The 20,590-nt window shown below is 67.9% G+C and overlaps 10 protein-coding genes across 10 annotated transcripts; 5 read left to right on the forward strand and 5 right to left on the reverse strand.

Annotated features, from left to right (window-relative positions):
- Positions 1 to 130: 130 nt before the first annotated feature.
- MICPUCDRAFT_49292 (uncharacterized protein) lies at positions 131 to 3,104 on the reverse strand (the record flags this gene model as incomplete). The annotated part of the gene is made up of 4 exons (XM_003064745.1): positions 131 to 866; positions 974 to 1,185; positions 1,329 to 2,185; positions 2,369 to 3,104. 4 exons carry the CDS (start codon positions 3,102 to 3,104, stop codon positions 131 to 133), a joined length of 2,541 nt encoding a protein of 846 aa, XP_003064791.1.
- A 284-nt stretch (positions 3,105 to 3,388) lies between these two features.
- MICPUCDRAFT_54630 (uncharacterized protein) lies at positions 3,389 to 4,476 on the forward strand (the record flags this gene model as incomplete). The annotated part of the gene is made up of 3 exons (XM_003064626.1): positions 3,389 to 3,790; positions 3,839 to 4,198; positions 4,321 to 4,476. The coding sequence occupies 3 exons, from the start codon at positions 3,389 to 3,391 to the stop codon at positions 4,474 to 4,476; spliced, it is 918 nt and encodes a 305-aa protein (XP_003064672.1).
- Positions 4,477 to 4,700: 224 nt separating this feature from the next.
- On the forward strand, positions 4,701 to 5,873 carry MICPUCDRAFT_67762 (uncharacterized protein; the record flags this gene model as incomplete). Its single annotated transcript, XM_003064627.1, has 1 exon — positions 4,701 to 5,873. One exon carries the CDS (start codon positions 4,701 to 4,703, stop codon positions 5,871 to 5,873), a length of 1,173 nt encoding a protein of 390 aa, XP_003064673.1.
- A 617-nt stretch (positions 5,874 to 6,490) lies between these two features.
- MICPUCDRAFT_23830 (uncharacterized protein) lies at positions 6,491 to 7,997 on the forward strand (the record flags this gene model as incomplete). The annotated part of the gene is made up of 4 exons (XM_003064628.1): positions 6,491 to 6,652; positions 6,821 to 7,030; positions 7,183 to 7,515; positions 7,731 to 7,997. Coding segments are annotated over 4 exons (972 nt in total), but the record flags the coding sequence as incomplete, so codon positions are not given.
- Positions 7,998 to 8,163: 166 nt separating this feature from the next.
- MICPUCDRAFT_54635 (uncharacterized protein) lies at positions 8,164 to 9,799 on the reverse strand (the record flags this gene model as incomplete). Its single annotated transcript, XM_003064746.1, has 3 exons — positions 8,164 to 8,463; positions 8,636 to 8,875; positions 8,990 to 9,799. 3 exons carry the CDS (start codon positions 9,797 to 9,799, stop codon positions 8,164 to 8,166), a joined length of 1,350 nt encoding a protein of 449 aa, XP_003064792.1.
- A 468-nt stretch (positions 9,800 to 10,267) lies between these two features.
- Positions 10,268 to 11,119, reverse strand: MICPUCDRAFT_54636 (uncharacterized protein; the record flags this gene model as incomplete). Its single annotated transcript, XM_003064747.1, has 2 exons — positions 10,268 to 10,551; positions 10,687 to 11,119. The coding sequence occupies 2 exons, from the start codon at positions 11,117 to 11,119 to the stop codon at positions 10,268 to 10,270; spliced, it is 717 nt and encodes a 238-aa protein (XP_003064793.1).
- A 642-nt stretch (positions 11,120 to 11,761) lies between these two features.
- Positions 11,762 to 12,910, reverse strand: MICPUCDRAFT_11102 (uncharacterized protein; the record flags this gene model as incomplete). The annotated part of the gene is made up of 4 exons (XM_003064748.1): positions 11,762 to 12,078; positions 12,232 to 12,421; positions 12,515 to 12,654; positions 12,811 to 12,910. Coding segments are annotated over 4 exons (747 nt in total), but the record flags the coding sequence as incomplete, so codon positions are not given.
- A 759-nt stretch (positions 12,911 to 13,669) lies between these two features.
- Positions 13,670 to 14,466, forward strand: MICPUCDRAFT_54638 (uncharacterized protein; the record flags this gene model as incomplete). Its single annotated transcript, XM_003064629.1, has 2 exons — positions 13,670 to 13,808; positions 13,964 to 14,466. 2 exons carry the CDS (start codon positions 13,670 to 13,672, stop codon positions 14,464 to 14,466), a joined length of 642 nt encoding a protein of 213 aa, XP_003064675.1.
- A 179-nt stretch (positions 14,467 to 14,645) lies between these two features.
- On the forward strand, positions 14,646 to 17,126 carry MICPUCDRAFT_54639 (uncharacterized protein; the record flags this gene model as incomplete). Its single annotated transcript, XM_003064630.1, has 2 exons — positions 14,646 to 15,634; positions 15,782 to 17,126. The coding sequence occupies 2 exons, from the start codon at positions 14,646 to 14,648 to the stop codon at positions 17,124 to 17,126; spliced, it is 2,334 nt and encodes a 777-aa protein (XP_003064676.1).
- Positions 17,127 to 18,281: 1,155 nt separating this feature from the next.
- On the reverse strand, positions 18,282 to 19,342 carry MICPUCDRAFT_67764 (uncharacterized protein; the record flags this gene model as incomplete). The annotated part of the gene is given in 3 exon segments (XM_003064749.1): positions 18,282 to 18,948; positions 19,062 to 19,334; positions 19,336 to 19,342. 2 exon segments carry the CDS (start codon positions 19,094 to 19,096, stop codon positions 18,282 to 18,284), a joined length of 702 nt encoding a protein of 233 aa, XP_003064795.1. The 5' UTR covers positions 19,097 to 19,334; positions 19,336 to 19,342.
- Between the last annotated feature and the right edge of the window lie 1,248 nt (positions 19,343 to 20,590).

Genomic DNA, 20,590 nt, shown 5'->3' on the forward strand with positions numbered 1-20,590 from the left:
CGTGATTGGTCGAGGGAAGACACGTGTCAGTAACGCGGGGATGTGGTTGGTGGATATCGTCACCACGTGTCAAAAAAAACGAAACGAACGTGAGGAGGTTCACGGCGAGCGCGCGAAAGAACAGTGCGCCTCAAGAAACGAACGCAACGGGGTCGCGCGGGAAGCGGTCAGAGTCAGAGTCAGTCTGAAGTCTCACCTCGTCCTCGCGCGCCTTGTCCCGCCGCGCCTGCTCCGTCCGCAGATACCCCATCTTCACGTCGTGCTTCCTGCGCGCCTCCAAAACCTCCTTGCTCGCGCCGTCGATCTGAAACGCCTTGAACGCGGCGGCTTTCCCCGCGGCGGCGGCTTCGATCGCGTCCGCCTCCGCGCGCGCCTTCCTCCGCGCGAGCTTCTCTCGCAACGCCGCCGCGTCCGCCTCGTTCTTCTCCCTCAACGCCGCCTCGCGCCGCGCCTTCTCCTCCGCCGTCGTCGCTCGTCGCAGCGTCGCGCTCGTCTCGGCGATCTCGCGCACCTTGCGGATGTGTCCGAGGCGTTCGCTGAGCATCTCCTTCTTTTCGTTTCGCGCGCGGACGATGGCTCGACGCGCCTCCTCCTCCTCCTCCTTCTTCCGCTTCTTCGCGGCAACAAGCCGCTCTCTGAGCTCCGCGATGGACATGTCCTCCCACAGCGGGACGTTTCCGGGGTGGACGCCGCTCCGCTCCGCCTCCGCGTCCTTGACGTTTTTCTTCGGGCACCGCTCCAGGGCTCTGATCTGTCGCGCGAGGTCCGCCTTTCTCGCGAGCTCCGCGCGCTTTCGGTGCGACACCGCCTTGGCCGCCTCGGCGCGTTCCAACGCGCGCTTCTCCCCCATGACTCGCTTCTCCTCCCTGAGGGCCGTTCCATACAAAAATAGTTCATCGGTCAGTTGAAAGGGACCCACGCGATCAAGTGTTGAAACCGGGCGATGGGTGAAACACGTTTGTATAGAACGCACCTGAGCTTCGCGATCGCCTCGTCGCGCCGCTCCCGCTCCTCCAACACCTGCGCGCGCCTCGCCTCGTTCTCCTCGCGCACGCGAAGCGCCTCCGACGCGCGCTTCTCCTCCAACGCCAGCGCCTCGAGCCGCAGCGACTCCACCTTTCGCGCGTTCGCCTCCGCCGCGTCGCGCTTCGCCTTCAACGCCTTATCGAACGCCTCCTCGGACGCCTTGAGCGAGGGTCGCGCCGTACGAAATAATATGGCATCGGTCAGTAAGTTGAAAGGGACCCACGCGATCAAATGAATGTTGATACCGGGCGGTGCGGTGGGTGAAAAAACAGATCGAACGTGAGCGGCTCAAGATTTCGCACCTTGATCCTCGCCTCGACGAGCGCTCGCCTCTCCTCCGCGTCCCTCGCGTCCTCCTTCGCTTTCCACCGGTCGTACTCGCTCGTATCCCTCAGACCCATCTCGAACGACTCCATATTTCGCGCCTCCTCCGTCTGCTTCTTCTTATACAACGCGTCCTCGCGCAAGATGCTCGCCGCCGTCTGCTTCAACGGCACCTCCGGGCCGTCGTCGAGCTTGGAGTAAAACGCGGGCAGCGGTCGCGCCGTCGCGAACTCCGCGTTGGCGGCGAGTCGAGCCTCCCGCGTCGCGATCACCTCCGCGCGCACCTTGTCTATGTTCATCGGACGCTCGTGGCATCGGAGTTTGAACGCCTCGGCGCGCGCGAGTTTCTCCGCCGCGAGTCGCTTGTTTTCTTCGCGCGCCTTGGCGAGCGCCTTCTGCTCCGCGGTGGGCCCGCGGTTGGGTTTGTTCGACGCCGGCACCGGTTTGGGTTTCGGCGCGGGCGGGATCGTCTCCTTCACCGGCAGCGGCTTCGGCTTCCCCTCGGTGAACTTGAACGGCTCCACCTTCGTCGTCCGCTTCGAGAATGACTTTCGACCGGTCAGCCGCGCGTTCGACATCAGCGCCGTCTCCGACCCGGCGTCGACGTAATCGTTCTCGGAGAACCGTCCGTGGTCGTCTACTTTTTTCATGAAAAAGACGCGCTCCTCCATGTGCTCCACGAGCGCGTCCGCGTCCCCGGCGAAGTGCAGCACGCTCTCTATCATGTTCGCGACGTACGGGACGTCGTAGAGCTTCAGCCACTCGTCCTTCACGCGTTCGTTTAAGGTTTTGGCGTTGAAGACGTATTTGACGAACGTCACCATCTTTTGCGGGTCTTTCGTGCCATACAAAGCGAAGTCGGGGTGGAGTTAAAAGGCGTCAGATGGAGTTGAAAGGCAACGCGGGCGGGAATTGAACGCGAGGGGTGATGGGCGGAGAGAGACGACGGCAAAAGTCCTTAAGGATCGGCGTTCACCACGCCGACGGGGTCGTATGGGGACCAGTGTATAGAACGCACCTTTCGCGTCGATCAGCCTTCGGTACTGCCCGAACCCGAGCTCTTCCAGTCGCTGCAGCGCCAAGTACGCGTACACGCAGTACATGTCTCTGTCGCTGCGCAGCGTGCACGACGCGTTGTCGTGGTAGAACGCGGTGACGAGCACGTCGATCATGCGCTTGTACCGCACGCAGCCGTAAAAGATTTGGCGCAGGAAGGTTTCGTCGTTCGCCTCGCGGACGTTCCACCGAAGAATCTGCTCGTCCGCGTGCGCGTCGACCGTCATCCGCGCCGGGTTGAACGACGAGACGAGCTCCTCCGCTTTCGACACGAGCTCGCCCGGGTCCATCGGCCGCATCGCGCGCGCGGGGATGACGTGGTCGATAGGTATGTCCTCCGGATCGAACGGCTTCCCTCGCGTCCACTTTTTTTGCGCGGGCCAGATGCCGCCCTCGCCCCCGTGCTCGCCCGCGCGCCGTCGCACCATCTTCTCCAGGTCCGCGGGCCCGTCGTTGTCGTCGTACGCCGCGTATCGCTCCGGGGAGTTGACCGTCGCCGCGACCTGCGTCGCGGTGGGGCGCGGGTTTCCGTTCGCGTCCGCGTCCGCGCGCGCGACGCGCGTCTCGCGCGTTTGCGGAGGCCATATCCCGCCCTCGCCGCCGCCGACGCCGGCGCGTCGTCGGACCATCCACGTCAGGTCCGCGGGGCCGACGTACGGGTCGCCCTCGTACGGCGCCTCGTCTCCGCGCGGCGCCATCGCGACGGAGGACGGGGCTCGACGGGGGGCGCGCGCGCCTCTGCCTCACGACGGGGTTGGGGACATCATCGCGTCGTTTGACCCCTAAACGGGTACACGGCGAATCGTACTCGCGCGTCTGGCTAACTGGTTTACATACGAAATCGCATTTTTTACGTACTACGCGTACACAACAGCTCCTCGGCGTCTCCGTCGCGACGTCAACTTCCGAGAGCTCCCTCCGCTCGTCCGCCCTTATTACTCCGACACGCGTCGATCGCATCGCATCCTCCACGCGACCCGCGATGCCGAGCCCTTCTCTCGTCGTCGCGCTCGCCGCGTCCAGCGCGGTCGCGGGGTACGCCACCGCCGCGCTCGCGCGGCGCGGCGACGACCGACGCGGCGCGCGTCCGTCGCGCGCGCCGTCGTCGTCCGGATTAAAACCTCATCGTCGTCGTCATCATCATCATCTCGCGCGCGCGACGACGCCGGAGCTGGACGCCCTGCGCGCGGCGACGCCTCCCGCGTGGCACGAGGACGGCTCCCCGGAGGAGCGCGTCGCGCAGCTCGGCCTGGAGCTCGACGGGCGCGTCGCGACAAACCCCGCGGGGGTGTTCTACCCCGTCGTCCTCGTCGGCGACCTCGCGTACGTCAGGCGCGTTCTAGCTAGTATCCCACACTGGTCCCCGTACGACCGCGTCGGCGTGGTGAACGCCGATCCTTAAGGACTTTTCCCGGCGCATCTCTCCGCCCAGGATCCCTCGCTTTCAATCCCCGCCCTCGATGCCTTTCAACGACTCCAACTGACGCCTTTCAACTCCACCCCGACGTTCGCTTGTATGGAACGACCCCGCAGCGGCCAGGTCCCTCGAAACGCGGACGGAAGCCTCGTCGTGGGCAAGTGCGGCTCCGACGACTTCACGGACGACGAAGCCGTGGAGGCGGCGCGCGTCGTCGGGCTCACGATGCTCGCGACGATGCGGCAGCAGTTCGGCAGCCTTGACGTCATCGCCAGGGTGGTCAAGGTGAACGGGTTCGTCAACTGCACCTCAGGCGCGTTCTATAAGATAGTATCGGACTGGTCCCCATACGACCGCGTCGGCGAGGTGGACGCCGTTCCTTAAGGACTTCACTTCCCGGCGTCTCTCGCTTTCAATCCCCGCACGCGATGCCTTTCAACTCCACCCCTGACGCGCCTTTCAACTCCACCCCGACCCTCCCTCGACCCTCGTCAGAGTACACGAAACAACCCGCGGTGGTGAACGGCCTCGCCAACTTGTTCATCGACGTGTTCGGGCCCGCGGGAAAGAGCTCGAGGAGCGCCGTGGGGTGCGCGGGGTTGCCATTGGGGATCCCGGTCGAGGCGGAGGCGATCGTGGAGCTGAAGAAGTGACCGACTGACGAGAGCGAAGGTAGACTACGAGTCCGGTGGTCTATTTTAGGTATTTCGCGGCGACGTTTATTACGCCGCGTCACCTTGTACTCTCGCTCTTTAAACCGCCGTCGCCCTCCGTCCACCGCACCTCCGTCGCTCCCGCGTTCTTCACCCGCAGCCGCGCGACGGAGTGCTTCATCACGTGGTCGTTGAAATCCATCTTGTCCGTCCATCGCAAATTGATGAGCCCGTCTCGTAACAGCGGTTGGTCCACTAATTTTTCAAACGCCGCGATCGCCTCCTCCTCTCGCTTCTGCGCCGCCTTCAGTCGTTTCGAATACACACCCGCGTATATTCCGTTCTCCAACCGTTCGTGCTCTAAGCGCTTCAGCTCGTCCTCGCCGCTCGCCACGGATCTCTCCCTCTTCAGTCGCTCGTCGCGTTCCGTGATCGCTACGAGCTCGCGGAGCAAAGCCTCCCGCGCCGCTCTCGTCTCCTCGCGCTTTCCGTCCGCCAACAGAAGACCGCGTTCGCGTTCCCTCGTCGCAATGCCGCGGAGCTTGCCGACGCACTCGATGAAGAACGCCCTCCACCCGCGCCACGCGTATGTATCCGAGAAGAAGGCACAGGTACCGGCGCGGATGCGGTCCTTCCCCGATCGTTTCTTCTCCGTCACGAGCTTCGCCCACCGCTTCGTCGCGTCCACGCTCCTCCAGAACCCGTGCCGCGCGCACAGCCGCTCCCACACGTCCTCGCCGTCCGTGAGACTCGATCGCATGCGTCGATCGCACTGGCGCAGCGCGCACACGGAGACGAAGTCGAGATGGGCGATCACGCGCTCCCAGATCTCGTCGGGGAGACGCGGGAGGTGCGTCGTCGTCGTCGTCGTCGTCGTCGGCGGCGGCGGCGACATCGCGCGCGCTCGCTTCTTCGCCATCCCCGCCGCCGCCGCGTCGCGCGTCTTCCCTCCCTCACCGCGACCTCTCCTCGGTCGCGGCGTCGAACAGCCGATCGAGCGTCGCGCTCTCGGCGTCGACGCGGTCGAGGATCTCCCCTCGAAGCTTCGCGGTGAACCGAATCGCGTCGTCGCTCACGGTGAGGCGCTCGCTCGCGTCTCCGTCGGTCGTCGCGCTCGCGGTCGCGCTCGCCGTCGTCTCCGCGCGCGCGGGCTCGACGAGAGAGGGCTCGACGAGAGAGGGCGCGCTCGGCTGCGTCGAAGTCGAAGTCGCGCGCTGCGACATGGAAGGAAGACCGCGCGGAAGGGAGTGCGCGCGGTGGGGGAGGGCATCGACAGAAAAATCTGGACTCTCTCGCGCTTGCGCGCGCGTCGTTTACGTTTTATCCTCTCGGAGGGCTCGATCGCGCGTCGTCGTCGCACACCCGAGCGCCCCGCGACGGTCGTCCCCTCGAGATGACGACGACTCTCGCCGCGATGTCGCCTCCGCGCGCCGCCGCCGCCGCCGCCGCCGCCTCGGCCGCGCGCGCGTCGCCGTCGCCGCGCGCCGTCCGCGTCGTCGGATCTCGATGCCCCGCGAGGACGACGCCAGCTGGCGCGCGCGTCGCCGGCAGCACTCGGACGACGTCGACGACGACGACGACGCGCCGCGGTCGACGCGCGGCGTCCGCGCGCGCGTCGTCGTCCTCGCGCGACGACGCCGTGGACGCGGACGCGACGACGACCGACGACGCGGACGCGTCGGCGAGAGCGACGACGACGACGACGACGCGCGCGGCCGGCGGCGACGCGTCGTCGTCGCCGTCGTCGCCGCTCGCGCGGTCGCGATTGCTTCGTCGCGCCGCGGCCGTCGCGGTCGCGGTCCCGCTCGCGTCCTCCTCCTCCTCCTCCTCCCTCCTCCTCCCTCCGTCCGCGTCCGCGTCGACGTCCGCGCGCGTCACCCTCGCCGTCGAGGCGTCCAAGCGCGGCGTGAGCGGGAGCGGGAGCACTCCTGGGAGTCGAACGGCGATTCAATCCGCGCGGCTGCCGCCGGCTCCGTTCCCCACCGCGGGCGAAGTCTATCTCCCCGCGGGCGACGGCGCGCTGCAGCTCTCGCCGATGGGCCTCGGGACGTGGTCGTGGGGGAACCAGTTCGTGTGGGGGTACGAAGACTCCATGGACTCGGAGTTACAGAGGGTGTTTAACATGGCGGTGGACGCGGGCGTCAACGTGTTCGACACCGCGGATTCGTACGGCACGGTGCGCGAGACGGACGAGACCGCTCCCCGTACGACCCCGTTCGCGTGGTGAACGCCGATCCTTAAGGACTTTTCCCGTCGTCACTCTTCACCCGCGCTTCCTTCCCTTTCAACGTACTGTACGTTTGACCGGTAAGACGTTCGACTGACCGACGCGTTCACCCCGCAGGGCAACGGCTTGGACGGACGGAGCGAAGTCCTCCTCGGGAAGTTCCTTCGAGAGTGCCCGTCCGAGCGCGTCGCGGACGTGCAGATCGCGACCAAGTTCGCGGCGTACCCGTGGAGGGTCACGCCGAACAGCGTCGTCGTCGCCGCGCGCGAGTCCGCGGCCCGTCTCGACCGTCCTTCGATCGAGCTCGGGCAACTTCACTGGAGCACGGTGCGCGGGCAGACTCTTTAGACTGCTTCCCATACGACCCCGTTCGCGCGGTGAACGCCGTTCCTTAAGGACTTTCTTTCCCTAGTAGGTAGCTGGTAGTGCGCGGTAACTGAGGACTACGTACGTACGGTATCTCTTCACCCCACACACAGGGAAACTACCAGCCTCTGCAAGAGCGAGCGCTGTGGGGGGGCATCGCGGACGCGTACGACGCCGGGGTCATCGGCGCGGTTGGCCTTAGCAATTACGGACCGAAGCAGCTGCGGCGGATACACGCGTACATGACGAGCCGCGGCGTGCCGATCGCGACGTTGCAGGTACAGTATCACCTCTTGTCGCGGTTTCCGGAATTCGACGGCACGCGGGAGGCGTGCGACGAGCTGGGGATTCGGATGATCGCGTATTCGCCGCTCGCGCTGGGGCTACTGACGGGGAAGGCGCGTTCTCATCCATCACACTGGTCCCCATACGACCGCGTTCGCGTGGTGAACGCCGATCCTTGAGGACTTTTCTTCCCTTCCCGGCGGCGTCTCTCTCCGCCCAGGGTCCCTCGCTCACAATACCCGCCCTCGGCGCCTTTCAACTCCACCACTGACGCCTTTCAACTCCACCCCGATGTTCGTTCGCTCGGCTCCTATGGAACGCGCCTCAGTACGGCGTCGAGAACCCGCCGCCAGGGCTGAGAGGGTTCGCGTACAAGGACGTGTTGCCCGCGCTTCCGGGGCTTCTGAGCGTGATGCGCGCCGTCGGGGAAGAGCGCGGCGGGAAGAGTCCCGCGCAGGTGGCCATCAACTGGTGCTTGTCGAAGGACACGACGCCGATACCGGGGGCGAAGAACACGCGGCAGCTGGAGGATAATCTCGGGGCGTTGGGGTGGAGGTTGAGCGAGGGGGAGGTGAGGGCGTTGGACGACGCCGCCGTCGCGGCGGGGAAGAGCACGTCGCAGAACATCTTCCAGACGAAGTAGTGTGTCCCCGCGATTGATTATTCAAGGCGTCATCAGAGCTCGTACCTTAAAAGTAAAGTTTTTGTACGCGTACGAAAATGGTCACAAACGGCACACACGCGAGCGTTACTCTCTTCTACCCACCGCTGTCCTTCCACCGCGTCTGTCTTCCGTCCTCGCTCGCCTCTCACGAAGGCACACGCGTACTTCCGTCGTGCTGTAGCCTACCGCATCCGAGGATCTCCTTGCACGCGTCGTTTTCCTCCGCCTTGGCGATGTCCGACGCGGCCGCCGCGAACTGCTCCCTGATCTTCTCCTTGTCCGACAGTACGGCGCGCAGCTCGTCGAAGCCTTTGTCCCACGGGCCCGGGCCGATGGGCTCGTCCTCGCCGACGACGTATCCGTCCTTGTGACCGTTCGTGTCGAACCCCACGGGGCCGCGTTGCAGGTCTTGGCAGTTATCCGGGTGACACACGGGCTTGTGGTTCTGGTTCGTCGAAAGGAAGGACGCGTCGGTCGCGGTCGGATATACAGTCAGTCGAACGTCTTACCGGTCAAACGTTGAAAGGGAAGCGCGGGTGAAGAGTGACGACGGGCAAAGTCCTTAAGGATCGGCGTTCACCACGCGAACGCGGTCGTATGGGGACCAGTGCGCGCACCCGCCACGCGGTGCCGATAACCTGGTTGATCACGTGCTCGGGGTCGTCCAGAGGGTTCAACTTCGATGGGTCGAACCCGTACCAGTGACCGTTCGCGTCCGTCTCCGGCTCGAGCCCCATCTTGGAGAGGTACGCGCGGTGCTCCGCGTGGAGAACCCCGACGCCGGTTTTGTAGCACCTGCCGTGTTTCGTCACGTCCTCGCACCCGCCGGTGATGCGACAGTAGTGCACGAGGTCCGCCTGGGTGGAGTTGAAAGGCGTCAGTTGAAGTTGAAAGGCGTCGAGGGCGGGGATTGAAAGCGAGGTGTGGGCGGAGAGAAACGCCGGCAAACGGCCTTAAGGATCGGCGTTCACCACGCGAACGCCATCGTATGGGGACCAGTGTATAGAACGTACCCACTCTCTTCGCGCGGCGACGACGTAGGCCTTCCGCGGCGGGCGCTTCGGCCCGAGCGTGCCGTCCTCTTGCCTGTACTGACGCGGCGTTTTGAGATAGGAGGAATCGCCGCCGAGGCGGGAGTACGGCGGCGGGTCTGGGACGCGGTCCTTCATGCGCTCGAGCGGACCTGTGGAGTGGGGGGGGTTCCGTGAGCGAAGAGGACGCGGAGCGAGCGCGAGCGCAAGCGACGGGACCGCCAAAAAAAATCCCGTCGGGAGGAGGCCGCCGGACAGCGCGGCGCGGGGACGGGGACGGGGACGGGGACGGGGACGGGGACGGGGACGGGGACCAGACACGCCTTTGTCGTCCTCCATCGCGTCCATCTCCCGCACCGCCTGCATCACCGTCCGCGTGGACGTCCGTCGCATGAGCGTCCGCCCGCGCTCCCTCTTCGCCGCGTCCGCGGGCGGCGAGCGCGGGGACTCCCGTATCGGCTCCACCGGGGGCAGGTCCGCGGGCGCGACGAACGACACGCGTCGACCGTGCGACGCGCGCCTCGTCGAGCCAGCCCCCCCCGGCGGGTTCGGGGACGGGGACGGGGACGGGGATGGGGACGGGGATGTCCCCGTCGCCGTCCCCGCCGTCCCCGTCCCCGAGCCGGGCGGCGGCGGCGCGTTCGCGCGCGACGACGCGGGGAACAGCTCCTCCGCGGACGACGACGACGACGACGACGCGCGCGGCCGCGGCTTGGGCCGCAGCCCGAGGTGTTTGGAGAGCGAAGGCATGGTTCGCGACGACGACGACGACGACGACGACGAGGGGACGCGCGGGCGAGGAGGAGTGCGCTCGCGCGCGCGGGCGAGAGAGGAGAGAGCGAGGCGACGTCGTTCGCGAGAGCGTCGCCGGCTGCCTCGGGAGTTCCGAACGATCGAGTCCTAGCATTGATAGCCCTAGAAGTCGAGCGGTCGCGACCGTTCGCTCCCGCGCTGAAGTTCTCGTTCGTCAAAAGTGCTCATCACTCTTCACACGAAAAAAAACAAGAGAACAAGCAAGAGCCCTCCCTCGCTTCGAGCCCTCCCTCGCTTCGCTACGTCGCTATCGCTACCCCCGCCGCCGCCCCCGACTCGCGCTCCCCGCGAGCGTCCCCCAAAGTTGAGTCGGCACCCGCCCGACCCCACCCACCCCGATCAAAGTCGGCACCCGCACCCGCCCGCCTCACGCTTTCCCGCCGCGTCCCCGCCACGTCCCCAGACTCACTCTTTCCCGCCGCGTCCCCGCCACGTCCCCAGACTCCCTCTCGGCCGCCTCGGCGACCGCCTCCAGTCCGGCGGCGGCGGGTCCAACCGCCTCATCGCCGCGTGACACACGACCACGAGAACGCTCAACACGATGGCGTTACTAATCGCCCCCGCGGCCCTGGTGTACGTCATCACCGCCCACGACAGGATCGTCGCCACGCCCGCCTTGAACTGATGCATCGCCGCGGCGCGCGACGACACGTGGTCGACGCCGGCGGAGGCGCCGACCCAGTCCCACACTGTAGTATGATAGGGTCGTTCGATATGTGAAAGGCGTCAGGGGCGGAGTTGAAAGGCGTCGAGGTGTGTCGGGGTTGAACGACGCCGATGGGGTCGTATGGGGACCGGCGTCGTCGATACGACGAATGTATTACCTTTCGTCGCGAAGAGCGCGCCGAAGAGCGCCTTCGGGCGTTGGTATAACACGACGCAGAACGTCGCGAACACCGCGAGGACGTAGTTGCCCACGTGCGCGTACACGTTCCCGTCGACGCGGCGTCTCAGCTCGCGCAGCGACCGCGGAAAGGCGTACGATCGCGCGAGGTGATCGGTGCACAAAAACTCGCGCCACTCCACCGGCGGCTTTTTCAGATCCCCCACGGTGAGGTACGGGAGCTTGTACGACTCGGGCGGCGGGGTAACGCCCCCGCCGCGACCGTTATTATTCTTCCCTCCTCGAGAGGACGCCTCGCGCTCGCTCGCGCGTCGCGCGCGCTCCGCCTCCGCGCGCTCCTCCTTGACGTACTCCGCGACGTCCTCTGCGCGATACGACAGCGACAGCGGGTTGGACTGAAACGCGGCCGCCATGGCTGCCCCCGCGCGCGCTCGATCGATCGACCCGGGCTTCGCTTCGCGCCTCGCCGGCCGCGGAGGGCGCTCGTCGCGGTCGCGGCGGGGTGGCGATCGCCGATCCGATCCGCCGCGTGATCCGCGTCCGTCCGCGGCGCGTCGATCGGAACGCGCGACGCGCTCTGACGATCGACAGAAGATCTCTCGACGAAGCGCGGGACGAACCGAGCGTCGGCATCGGCAGTGCGGCCGTGACGACAGACTGGAAGAACCGCGCGCGGGCGCGGCGCGAGTCGAACGCTTCTCGCGGTCGAAACGAACTACTACCGTGCGTTAAATTCAAACTGCTGCTACTACTTTAAACGAAGACGTGCGCTCCGCGACGTCCGCGGCGACCGGTCACCGCGGGCTCGGCGGCGCGCTCGACGACGACGACGACGCGCCGCCGCCGCCGTCGTCGTCGGGGAAAGAAACCGATGAAAACGACCTCGGCACTCTCCAAACCTCCTCGCGCAACGCCACGCCCGTCTTCTCCAACACCGCGGCTTTGACCTTCCGAATCAGCGCCTCCATCTCGTCCGCGCCGCCGCCGCCGCTGCCGCCGCCGCGCGCGTCAGCATCCACGTCAGCATCCACGTCAGCGTCAGCGTCCTCCTTGTACAGGAGAAAGTTGGCGTGCGCTTCGCTCACAACCGCGCCGCCGCAACGCGTCCCTTTCAACCCCGCGCGGTCGATCAACGCGCCCGCGCTCAGCCCGTCCGGGTTCACCGCCGTGATCGGCGGGTTGCGAAACACGCACCCGACGGAGCGCTCCGAGAGCGGCTGCGCCCTCGCGCGGCGTCGCAGAAACGCCTTGGCGCGGTCGTTGGCGCGTGGGTCTCTGCGCAGACGAAACGTCGCGCTCGCGACGATCCACCCGGCGAGCTCGGACTCCGACTCCTCCTCCTCCTCCGCGTCTGCTTCCGCGTCCAGGTCTTCTTCTCTTCCTCTGTTCGGGTTCCCGGGGTGCGCGCGCGACTGGAACGGCGACGTGCGGTACCCGAAGGCACCAGAAGAGGCGGTCGCGGCGCGTTCGCCGCCGCCGCCGCCGCCGCCGCCGCCGTCGTCGTCGTCGAACGTCGCGATTCTACGCCGGCCGCCATCCGGCGACACGCACTCCACCTCCACCAACGCCGTCGCCGTGTCGCCGCCGTCCGCGCCGGCGTTCATGAACACCGCGCCGCCGACGGTGCCGGGGATGCCGACGGCGAACTCCAGGCCGCTCCAGCCCTCCTTCGAGAGCGCGGCGCCGAGGTGGTTGAACGCGTAACCCGCGCCAACCTTCCACAGCGACGATTCGTTCGATTCCGATTCCGATTCGTTCGCGTCGTCGTCGCCGGACTTCTCGCCGCCGCTTCGATTTCGATCGAAGACGCGCTCGATGGTGTCGATCGCGTTGACGATCACGACGCCGTCGAACCCGGCGTCCGCGAACAGGACGTTGCTCCCGCGGCCGATGACGACGGCGGGGACGCGCTTCGACGCGGCGAACGCGAGCGCGTCGGCGAGCTCCTCTGATTTGATTGGTCGAGGGCGGACATGTGTCAGCGACGCGCGAACGCGATTGGGTGATCGAGCGCACACGTGGCAAAACGCGCGTTGGTTGGTGGTTGGGCCGAGCCGAGCGCGCGTCGATCGACTTCGAGGAGAGAAGGCGTCGCGCGGCGCACCGATCGTCGACGCGGAGACGAGCCATCGCGCGTCGCCGCCGACGCCGAGCGTGCAGTAGCTCGCGAGCGAGACGTCGCGCCGCGCGCCGATAGGGGTACTACCCGGCGTCGGCGTCGCCGCGTCCGGTCCCGACGCCGACGGGGACGTCAGGGCGCCCGCGTTGGCGTTCGCGGACGACGACGACGAGGAGGAGGAGGAGGAGGAGGAGGGAGAAGACGGCGACGGCGCGAACGGCGAGGAGGATTTTTTCGAACGCCCGCTCCTTCGCGGGGCCCCTCGAGTGCCACCGCCGCCCGGGGAGGGATCCGAGGGGTTCGCCGCGCGCGCGCGGACGTCGCCGCGGTCGCCGCGAGCGTTGTCGTCGTCGCGGCTCGTCGGCGACGCGCGCGCGACGACGCGACGACGCGACGGCGGCGGCGGCGGCGGCGCTCGCGGCGCGGCGACGGCGACGGCGACGGCGACGGATGCGGTGCCTCTCGTCGTCGTCGTCGTCGTCGTCGTCGTCGTCGCGCGTCGCGGCGCGACCGCGGCGCGTCCGCTCGTGCCCGGCGGCCCGGCCGCGCACCGCGCGGCGGCGGCGGCGGCGCGCGACGCCGACGCCGTCGCGAGCGGCGGCGTCATCGCGCGCGAGCGGCGAGTCGTGCCGCGCGCGAGCGATCTGCGGTTGGCGTCGGCAACGGCACTCTCACTGGTCACTGGCTCGCGCGCGCATCCAGTCACCACAATCATTGACGCGCCGCGCGCCTTTTTTTTGCAGTTCAAAAAACTTTTGCAGCTGCCGAGCGAGATTCGATTCGGTGCCAAACAAACCACGACGCGCGCGCTCTGGTCGCGGCGACGCCCCTCCCCCCCCTCGCGATGGGAGAGGAGAACCCGTGGACGATCGCGGGCGGCGTGCGCATCGCGGGCGCGCGGAGGAAGACCGCGTCGGGAAGCGACGCGAGCGTGCGCGCGTCGCTTCGCGTCTCCTTGGATTCATCATCGTTCGCGTCGAGTGGTGCGTTCTATCTCACACTGGTCCCCATACGATCGCGTCGGCGTGGTGAACGCCGATCCTTAAGGACTTTTGCCGGCGCATCTCTTCGCCCACACCTCGCTTTCAATACCCGCCCTCGACGCCTTTCAACTCCGTCTGACGCCTTTGAACTCCAGGGTCGCCGATCGACGCGTCCGATGATGCCATCAACATCATCGCCGCCGTCTCCGCGTCGTCGCCGCTTCGGACGCTCGTCCCGGGGAACGTCTCGCTGCACCGCGCCGCGGAGGCGGAGCTCGCGGCGAGGAAAGCGCGCGACATCGCGGGCGCGGGCGCGAGCGGTCGGGGACGGGGACGGCAGCGCGCGGCGTTCGAGGGACGCGCGAAGAAGGCGCCGAGCGCGGAGGAGGCGATCGTGACCAACGAATCGCCTCCGCGTCGAACGCGCGACGCCGACGCCGCGGATGCGCCCCCGCCGTCGCCGCCGCCGCCGCCGTCGCCCGGGTTGTTCCGCGTCGCGTCGCTGCCGCCGCCGCCGTCGCCGACCAGCGAGGCGCGCGCGCGCGTCGCGCGGCGGAGGCACCGCAAGCGACTCGCGCAGATCGTCGTCGGGCAGGCGCGTCCCAACTCGCACTGGTCCCCGTACGACCCCGTTCGCGATGTGAACGCCGGTCCTTAAAGACTTTCTCTCCGGCGTCTCTCTCCGCCCATTTCTCGTCCAATGAAACGACGAACATCCACGTCATCAAACTATTAACCAATCACATCACTTCCTTTTGCCACGTCGCCCGCCGATCGAACGCCCCTCATCAGTGGAAGTGGTTCGCGCGAGACGCGCTCGAGGTACTGCCGGGGAAGATGCACGCGGAGTGGCGCGCGCTGCGCGTCGCGACGAGGGCGTGGAGCGCGCTCGCGACGGTGAACCGCGTGCCGAACCGCGAGGCGATGATGAAATTGGAAACCGCCGCGGACGAGGCGTTTCGGTATAACGCGTCGTTGCGGTTTTTGCTGCGGTGGGAGGACGCCGCCAAAACGATGAAACGCGCGCGGCGGGACGCCGCGGCGGCGGACGCCGCGTACGTGAAAACGCTCATGAGACGGGCGTTAGTGTCCGGGTGGCAAAAGGCCACGTGGGACGCGCGGATTCGGCGCATCAAGACGATGCGCGCGGAGGCGCACCACGTGAACCGCGTCCTCCGCGCGACGTCGCACGCGTGGCGAATGGCGGCGATGGCGACGACGAAGCGTCGCCGCGTCGCCGCCGCGCTCCACGCGGCGCGTATTAAAACGCGCAGCGGCGAGGCGTTACGCGCGTGGAAAGTCACCAGCGTCTCTCGCCGAGCGCACCGAACGTTGCTCCTCGCGCGCGCGGTGGACGCGAGGGAGAGAGCGACGCGACGCGCGTGCGCGGCGGCGTGGCGCGCGCGCGCGTCGAGGGAAGCGAAAAAACGCGCCGCGTTGGAGGTGCGTTACGACGGCGCGCGCGCGCATCGCCTGATGCGCCTCCACGCCGCGTGCTTCCGCGCGTGGAAACTCTACGCCGACTACGCGCTCGACGTGAAGTGTAAAGGACGGATGCTGACGGAGATGCGATGCACGAAGATTACGCGCGCGGCGTTCAACGGGTGGCGCGTTTACGCGGAAAGCGAAGTCGACGCGCGCGCGTCCGCGGCGGAGATGGCGAACGTCGCGGCCGCGTCCGAGCACTGGAAGCGCGTCGCGTCGTCCAACTGCGCGCGCGCGTGGCGCGTTCAAACCGTGGCGGCTAAGCGCGCGAGGGAGGAAGCGGAGGCGCGGCGCGCGAGCGTCCTGCGCTGCGAGACGCGTCGCGCGTTCAAACTGTGGCGGTGAGACTGCCTCCCATACGACCCCGTTCGCGTGGTGAACGCCGATCCTTAAGGACTTTCGCCGTCGTCACTCTTCACCCGCGCTTCCCTTTCAACGTACGTTTGACCGGTAAGACGTTCGACTGACCGATCGCTTCACCCACGCAGACTCAACGCCGCGGAGGCGGCGACGCGCCGCGCCGCGTCGGACGCCGCGGTCGCGCATCACGCCGCGCGTCTCGTGTCCACGTGGCTGTCCACGTGGCGCGATAACGTCCGCGAGGTCCGCGAGGTCCGCGAGCGCGAAGAGACCGCGGAGGCGCACCACGCCGTGGCGGTCGCGGCGCGCGCGTTTCGCGGGTTTGAAGACGCGGCGCGGAGAGGTCGACGGAGACGGATCGCCGCGCGGTGGTGGCAGGATACCCACGCGCGCCGCGCGCTGCGTCGCTGGCGCGCGCGGACGGTCGCGAAACTCCGAGCCGAGGTCGAGGCGCGCATCGCGACGCGGCACGCGTACGGGAAGCGATCGCGCGGGGCGTGGGGGACGTGGAAGGCGTTTCTTTGGGATCGGCGTGAAAAACGGTTGCGCGCGGACATCGCGCTCGACCACTTCAGCCTGTGCCGACGCACCGTCGCGTTCGCGGCGTGGCGCGGCGCGTACATGGACGACGTGCGGATGTTCCGCGAGCGGGCGACCGTGTACCGCAAAACGGTCGAATCGAGAGCGTTACGCGTCGCGCTGTACGAGTGGAGCGACGCGGCGTACGCGCGCGCGGTGTTTCGAGAGATGGAAATCCGCGCCGACGCGCACCGCGGCGCCGTGCTCCTCGCGCGCGCTTTGGACGCGTGGCGTCTTTTCATTCGCGGAAAGCGCGAAAACAGGACACGCGTCGCGCGCAGAGTCGCCGTCGTCGCGTCCGCGCTGGCGACGCTGAAGCGCGACCGCGCGTGGTGCGCGTGGGCGGAGTGGACGCGGTCGGCGGCGGTGAAGACGATTCGAAAAGCGCGCGCCGCCGAGCACTTTCGTATGGCGACGACCCTCAGAGCGCTCGCCGCGTGGTGGGACCGCGTCCTTCGCAGACGCGACAAGGACGACGCGATGGTCGTCGCGAACGACGCGCGCGATCGGCGGTACGCGTACGGCGCGCTCGAGGGCTGGGTGAGATACGTCGTTACGCGACGACGCAAGACGCGTAATATGGGCGCGGCGACGCGGCATCGTTCGAAAGTTTTGGCAACGAACGCCGTCGCGGGATGGCGCGAGTGGAAGCGCGCGCGAGAGGCGAAGCGCCTTCGGTTCTCCGACGCGCTGTCGATGCACTCCGCGGACCTCCTCCGCGAGGGCGCCGCCGCGTGGTTGACCGAGGGGTTGCGTCGGCAGGAGGCGCGGCGGGAGGCGGCGACGGCGGCGGCGGCGGAGAGGGAGGCGGCGGCGTTGAGGCGCGTTCGTTTTCCTCGCACGGACTGGTCCCCATACGATCGCGTCGGCGTTATTGTGAATGCCGTATCTTGAGGACTTTCTGTCCCGGCGTTTCATCTCTTTGCCCACCCCACGGTTTCAATCCCGACACACCGCGACGCCTTTGAACTCCGCTTCTGACGCCTTTGAACTTCACCCCGACGTTCGTCGCTTTGAACGGAACGACCCGACCCTCAGGCGGGCGGAAAAGTACGCGCGGCGGTGGCGGCACGTCGTCCTCGGCGCGCGGCAGAGACGGAGGTGGGTCCCGGACGGCGGCGGCGGCGTTGGTTGTGGCGCTGCTACTACACGTACTACTACCGCCGGCGATCGCGCGTACGCGCCGCGGTTGGTGCCGGCGGTGGTTCTGAAACCGCCTCCGCCTCCGCCCGCGTCTGCCGACGCCGACGCGTCTCAGTCGTCGCCGTCGTCGTGGCCGTCGCTGTCGACGTCGTCGCCGTCGCCGTCGCGCGCCGCCGCGGTCGTCGTCGTGCGCGCGCTGCACGGCGGCGCGGCAGCGGCGGCGCCCGCGCCCGCGGCGGCGGCGCCGACGGCGTGCGCGTTCGACGCCGCGTTCGCGCGGATGACGACGGCGACGGCGACGCCGGCGGCGGCGCCCGCGGCGTCTCCGGTCGCGCCGTCGCCGTCGCCGTCGCCGTCGAGCGGCTATCCGGCGGACCTGAACCCGTTCATGAACCCGGCGTTGCTCGCGCTCACGCCCGGATCGGTCTCGAGCGGCGGCGACGGCGGCGCGACGGTTGACGTTCCGTCTTCCCCGCACACGTCCGGGTCGTCGCCGTCCACGGTGCTCGCGACGAACGACGCGCCGCCGACGACGTCGAGCGACGGTCAAACGTCGTCGTCTTCACCGACGTCGCTCACCCCGGAGCGTCTCGACTCGTGCGAGCGCGTCATCGCAGAGTACGAGAAGCTGCGGATCGCGTCCGCGAGGGTGGCCACCGAGCTCGACGCGCTTCGCGGCGGGTGGGGGTCAGACGCGGAGAGGGCTCGAATCGCGACGCTGACGGCGACGGCGGCGGCGTTGAAACGGCGGCGGCGAGCGCTGCTGCCGAGGGTGCGCGCGGCGGTGGGGGCGCTGGGGGAGGCGCGGGACGACCTCGCGTCCGTCGCGAGCACCGGGGTGGACCGGAGGAGACTGGAGGCGCGCATTTAGGCCGTACGTAGTCTGCGCGCATTTATTAGGAATTATCATCTCGCGCCCCGGCCGCGGCCGCCTCCTCTCCCGCCTCCTCTTCCGCCTCCTCTTCCGCCGCCTCGCCCGCGTCGTCTCCTCTCCGCGCCGCCGCCGCCGGCGACGTCCGCGCCCCACGCCTTCACCTCGCGACGTTTCCTTCCGTCGCTCGTCGCGGGCGCGCGCGCGTCGCCTTCGCCTTTCGCCGCCGCCGCCGCCGCCGCCGCCGCCCGCGCCTTCCTCCCCGTCCCCTCCAGCCCGTGGCCTCGCTTCCCCCCCGCCCCAGGGATGCTCCTCTTAAACACCACGCTCGCCCTCGCCCCGCCGTTATTCTCCCCCTCCGCCTTCATCACGCAGTGCTCCCAGGTGTCGTTACACGCGCCGAACATCCAGACGCAGTCGCCGCCTCGGAGGCGGAACCAGTGATCGGACGCGACGTCGCTCTTAACGCTCGTCGTGTCTTTTCGGAACGCGAACCGGCGCGTCTCGCCGACGGAAACGATGACGCTGTCCCGCGCCCACAGCCGACCGAGGTCCGGGTCCTTGTGCCACTTACACGCGCACTCGCCGTCGGGGTAGAGGTTGATGAGCGCGCAGTCGAACCGCTCGCCGGTGACGTCGTAAATTTCGTCCCTCAGCCTCGTCATCAGCGGCGTAAACGGCGTCGGCGCCATGATCTTGCCGCTGTACGCCAATGTGAAAAGTTCATCGGTCAGTCGAAAGGGGACGCGATCAAATGTTGAAACCGGGCGATGGGTGAAAAACGCAAACGTTCGCATCAGATACATAGAACGCACCTGTACGCCAATCCGCCGACGCCGTCCTCCGCCATCCAACACGTCTCCCGCCGCTCGTCGACTCGGATCCCCTCGCGCGTCACGAGCGTCTCGGACTTGAACGGCACCTCCGCTTTCACCGCTTTCACCGTGAGCGACGACGCGACCGGTAAGGGTTCGGTCTCCGGGGTGAACACGCGGAACGGCGTCCCGGCGACGGCGCGTCGCGCCGCCGCGCCGGGACCCGAGTCCGCGTCCACGCCGAGGCGTCTGATGAGGGTCGAGGGCGGAGTTGAAAGGCGTCAGTGGTGGAGTTGAAAGGCGTCAGTGGTGGAGTTGAAGGCGGCCGTCATAGGGTCGGGTGGGCGGAGAGAGACGACCGCCGGGAGAGAAAGTCCTCAAGGAATGAAGTTCACAACGCGAACGCGGTCGTATGGGGATCAGTCTGGCGTGAAGAATCTAGAAAAGAACGCGCCCGAACGCCCAATCCATCGCGGTGGCGACGTGCGCGGGCAACGGCGTCGTCTCCGTCTCCGCGACGACGCGCGCGGCGAGGAGACGCACGGCGACGTCGCACTTCGGCTTGTGACGCAGCGCGTCCGTCAGCGGCGCGAGCGACGCGAGCGCGCGCAGCGCCTCCGCCGCGTTGTCTCTGTCGATCAACGCGTCCGCGAGGTCCGCGGCGGATAAGGGTCGTTCTATACAAGCGAAAGTCGGGGTGGAGTTGAAAGGCGTCAGATGGAGTTGAAAGGCGCCGAGGGCGGGGATTGAAACCGGGGGGTGGGCGCAGAGACACGCCGGGAAAAGTCCTTAAGGAACGGCGTTCACCACGCCAACGGGGTCGTATGGGAACCAGTGTATAGAACGCACCCGAGCCGGAGCCTCCGTCGTCGTCGTCGTCGTCGTCATCCCCGACTTCTCGGAAGAAGTCGTCGTCCCAGAACTGCGCCGCCGCCGCGTCGACGAGCCGCGCGAACCGCGCGTCGTTCACGCACCGCTCGCGCTCGCCGTGCGTCGCCAGCGCCTCGAGCGGCGCGAGCCACTTCGCGAGACGCGTCAGCGCGAGCGTCGCCGCTCTCTGTCGCTTCTTGCGATGGATGCGTTGCGAGTGCCAGTGAAGGCGCTCTTCGTTTGGGAGCGTGAGCGCGTTGGCGGCGTCGAGGATCGTGTCGACGGTGGTCGCGTCCTGGAGGAGCTGCGACGCGCTGCCGGCGCCTTTCGCGGGCGCGATGGGCGCGACGGTGGGGGCGATGGGGGCGTCGTCCGAGATCGATGACGCGGCCGCCGCGGAATCGACGACGAAGGTCGCTCGCGTCGTCGTCCTCGGTCGCGCGCCGCCTTCGCGCTCGCGTCGTCGCCGCCGCCGCGCCGCCGAGCGCGGCGGCGCGACGCGCGAGGCCGTCGCGGACGACGCGACGAGCGGAGAAGAAGCGGACATGACCGCCGGCGAGGCGAGGCGCGCGCTCCGATGGCGACGGCGATGAGAAGGAAGAAGAAGAAGGGCTCGCGCCTAACAACGACGACCGGGCGTCGCGTACGTGTACTCGTAC

The sequence above is a fragment of the Micromonas pusilla genome (assembly GCF_000151265.4).
Source record: "Micromonas pusilla CCMP1545 genomic scaffold MICPUCscaffold_18, whole genome shotgun sequence".
Taxonomy (NCBI): domain Eukaryota; kingdom Viridiplantae; phylum Chlorophyta; class Mamiellophyceae; order Mamiellales; family Mamiellaceae; genus Micromonas; species Micromonas pusilla.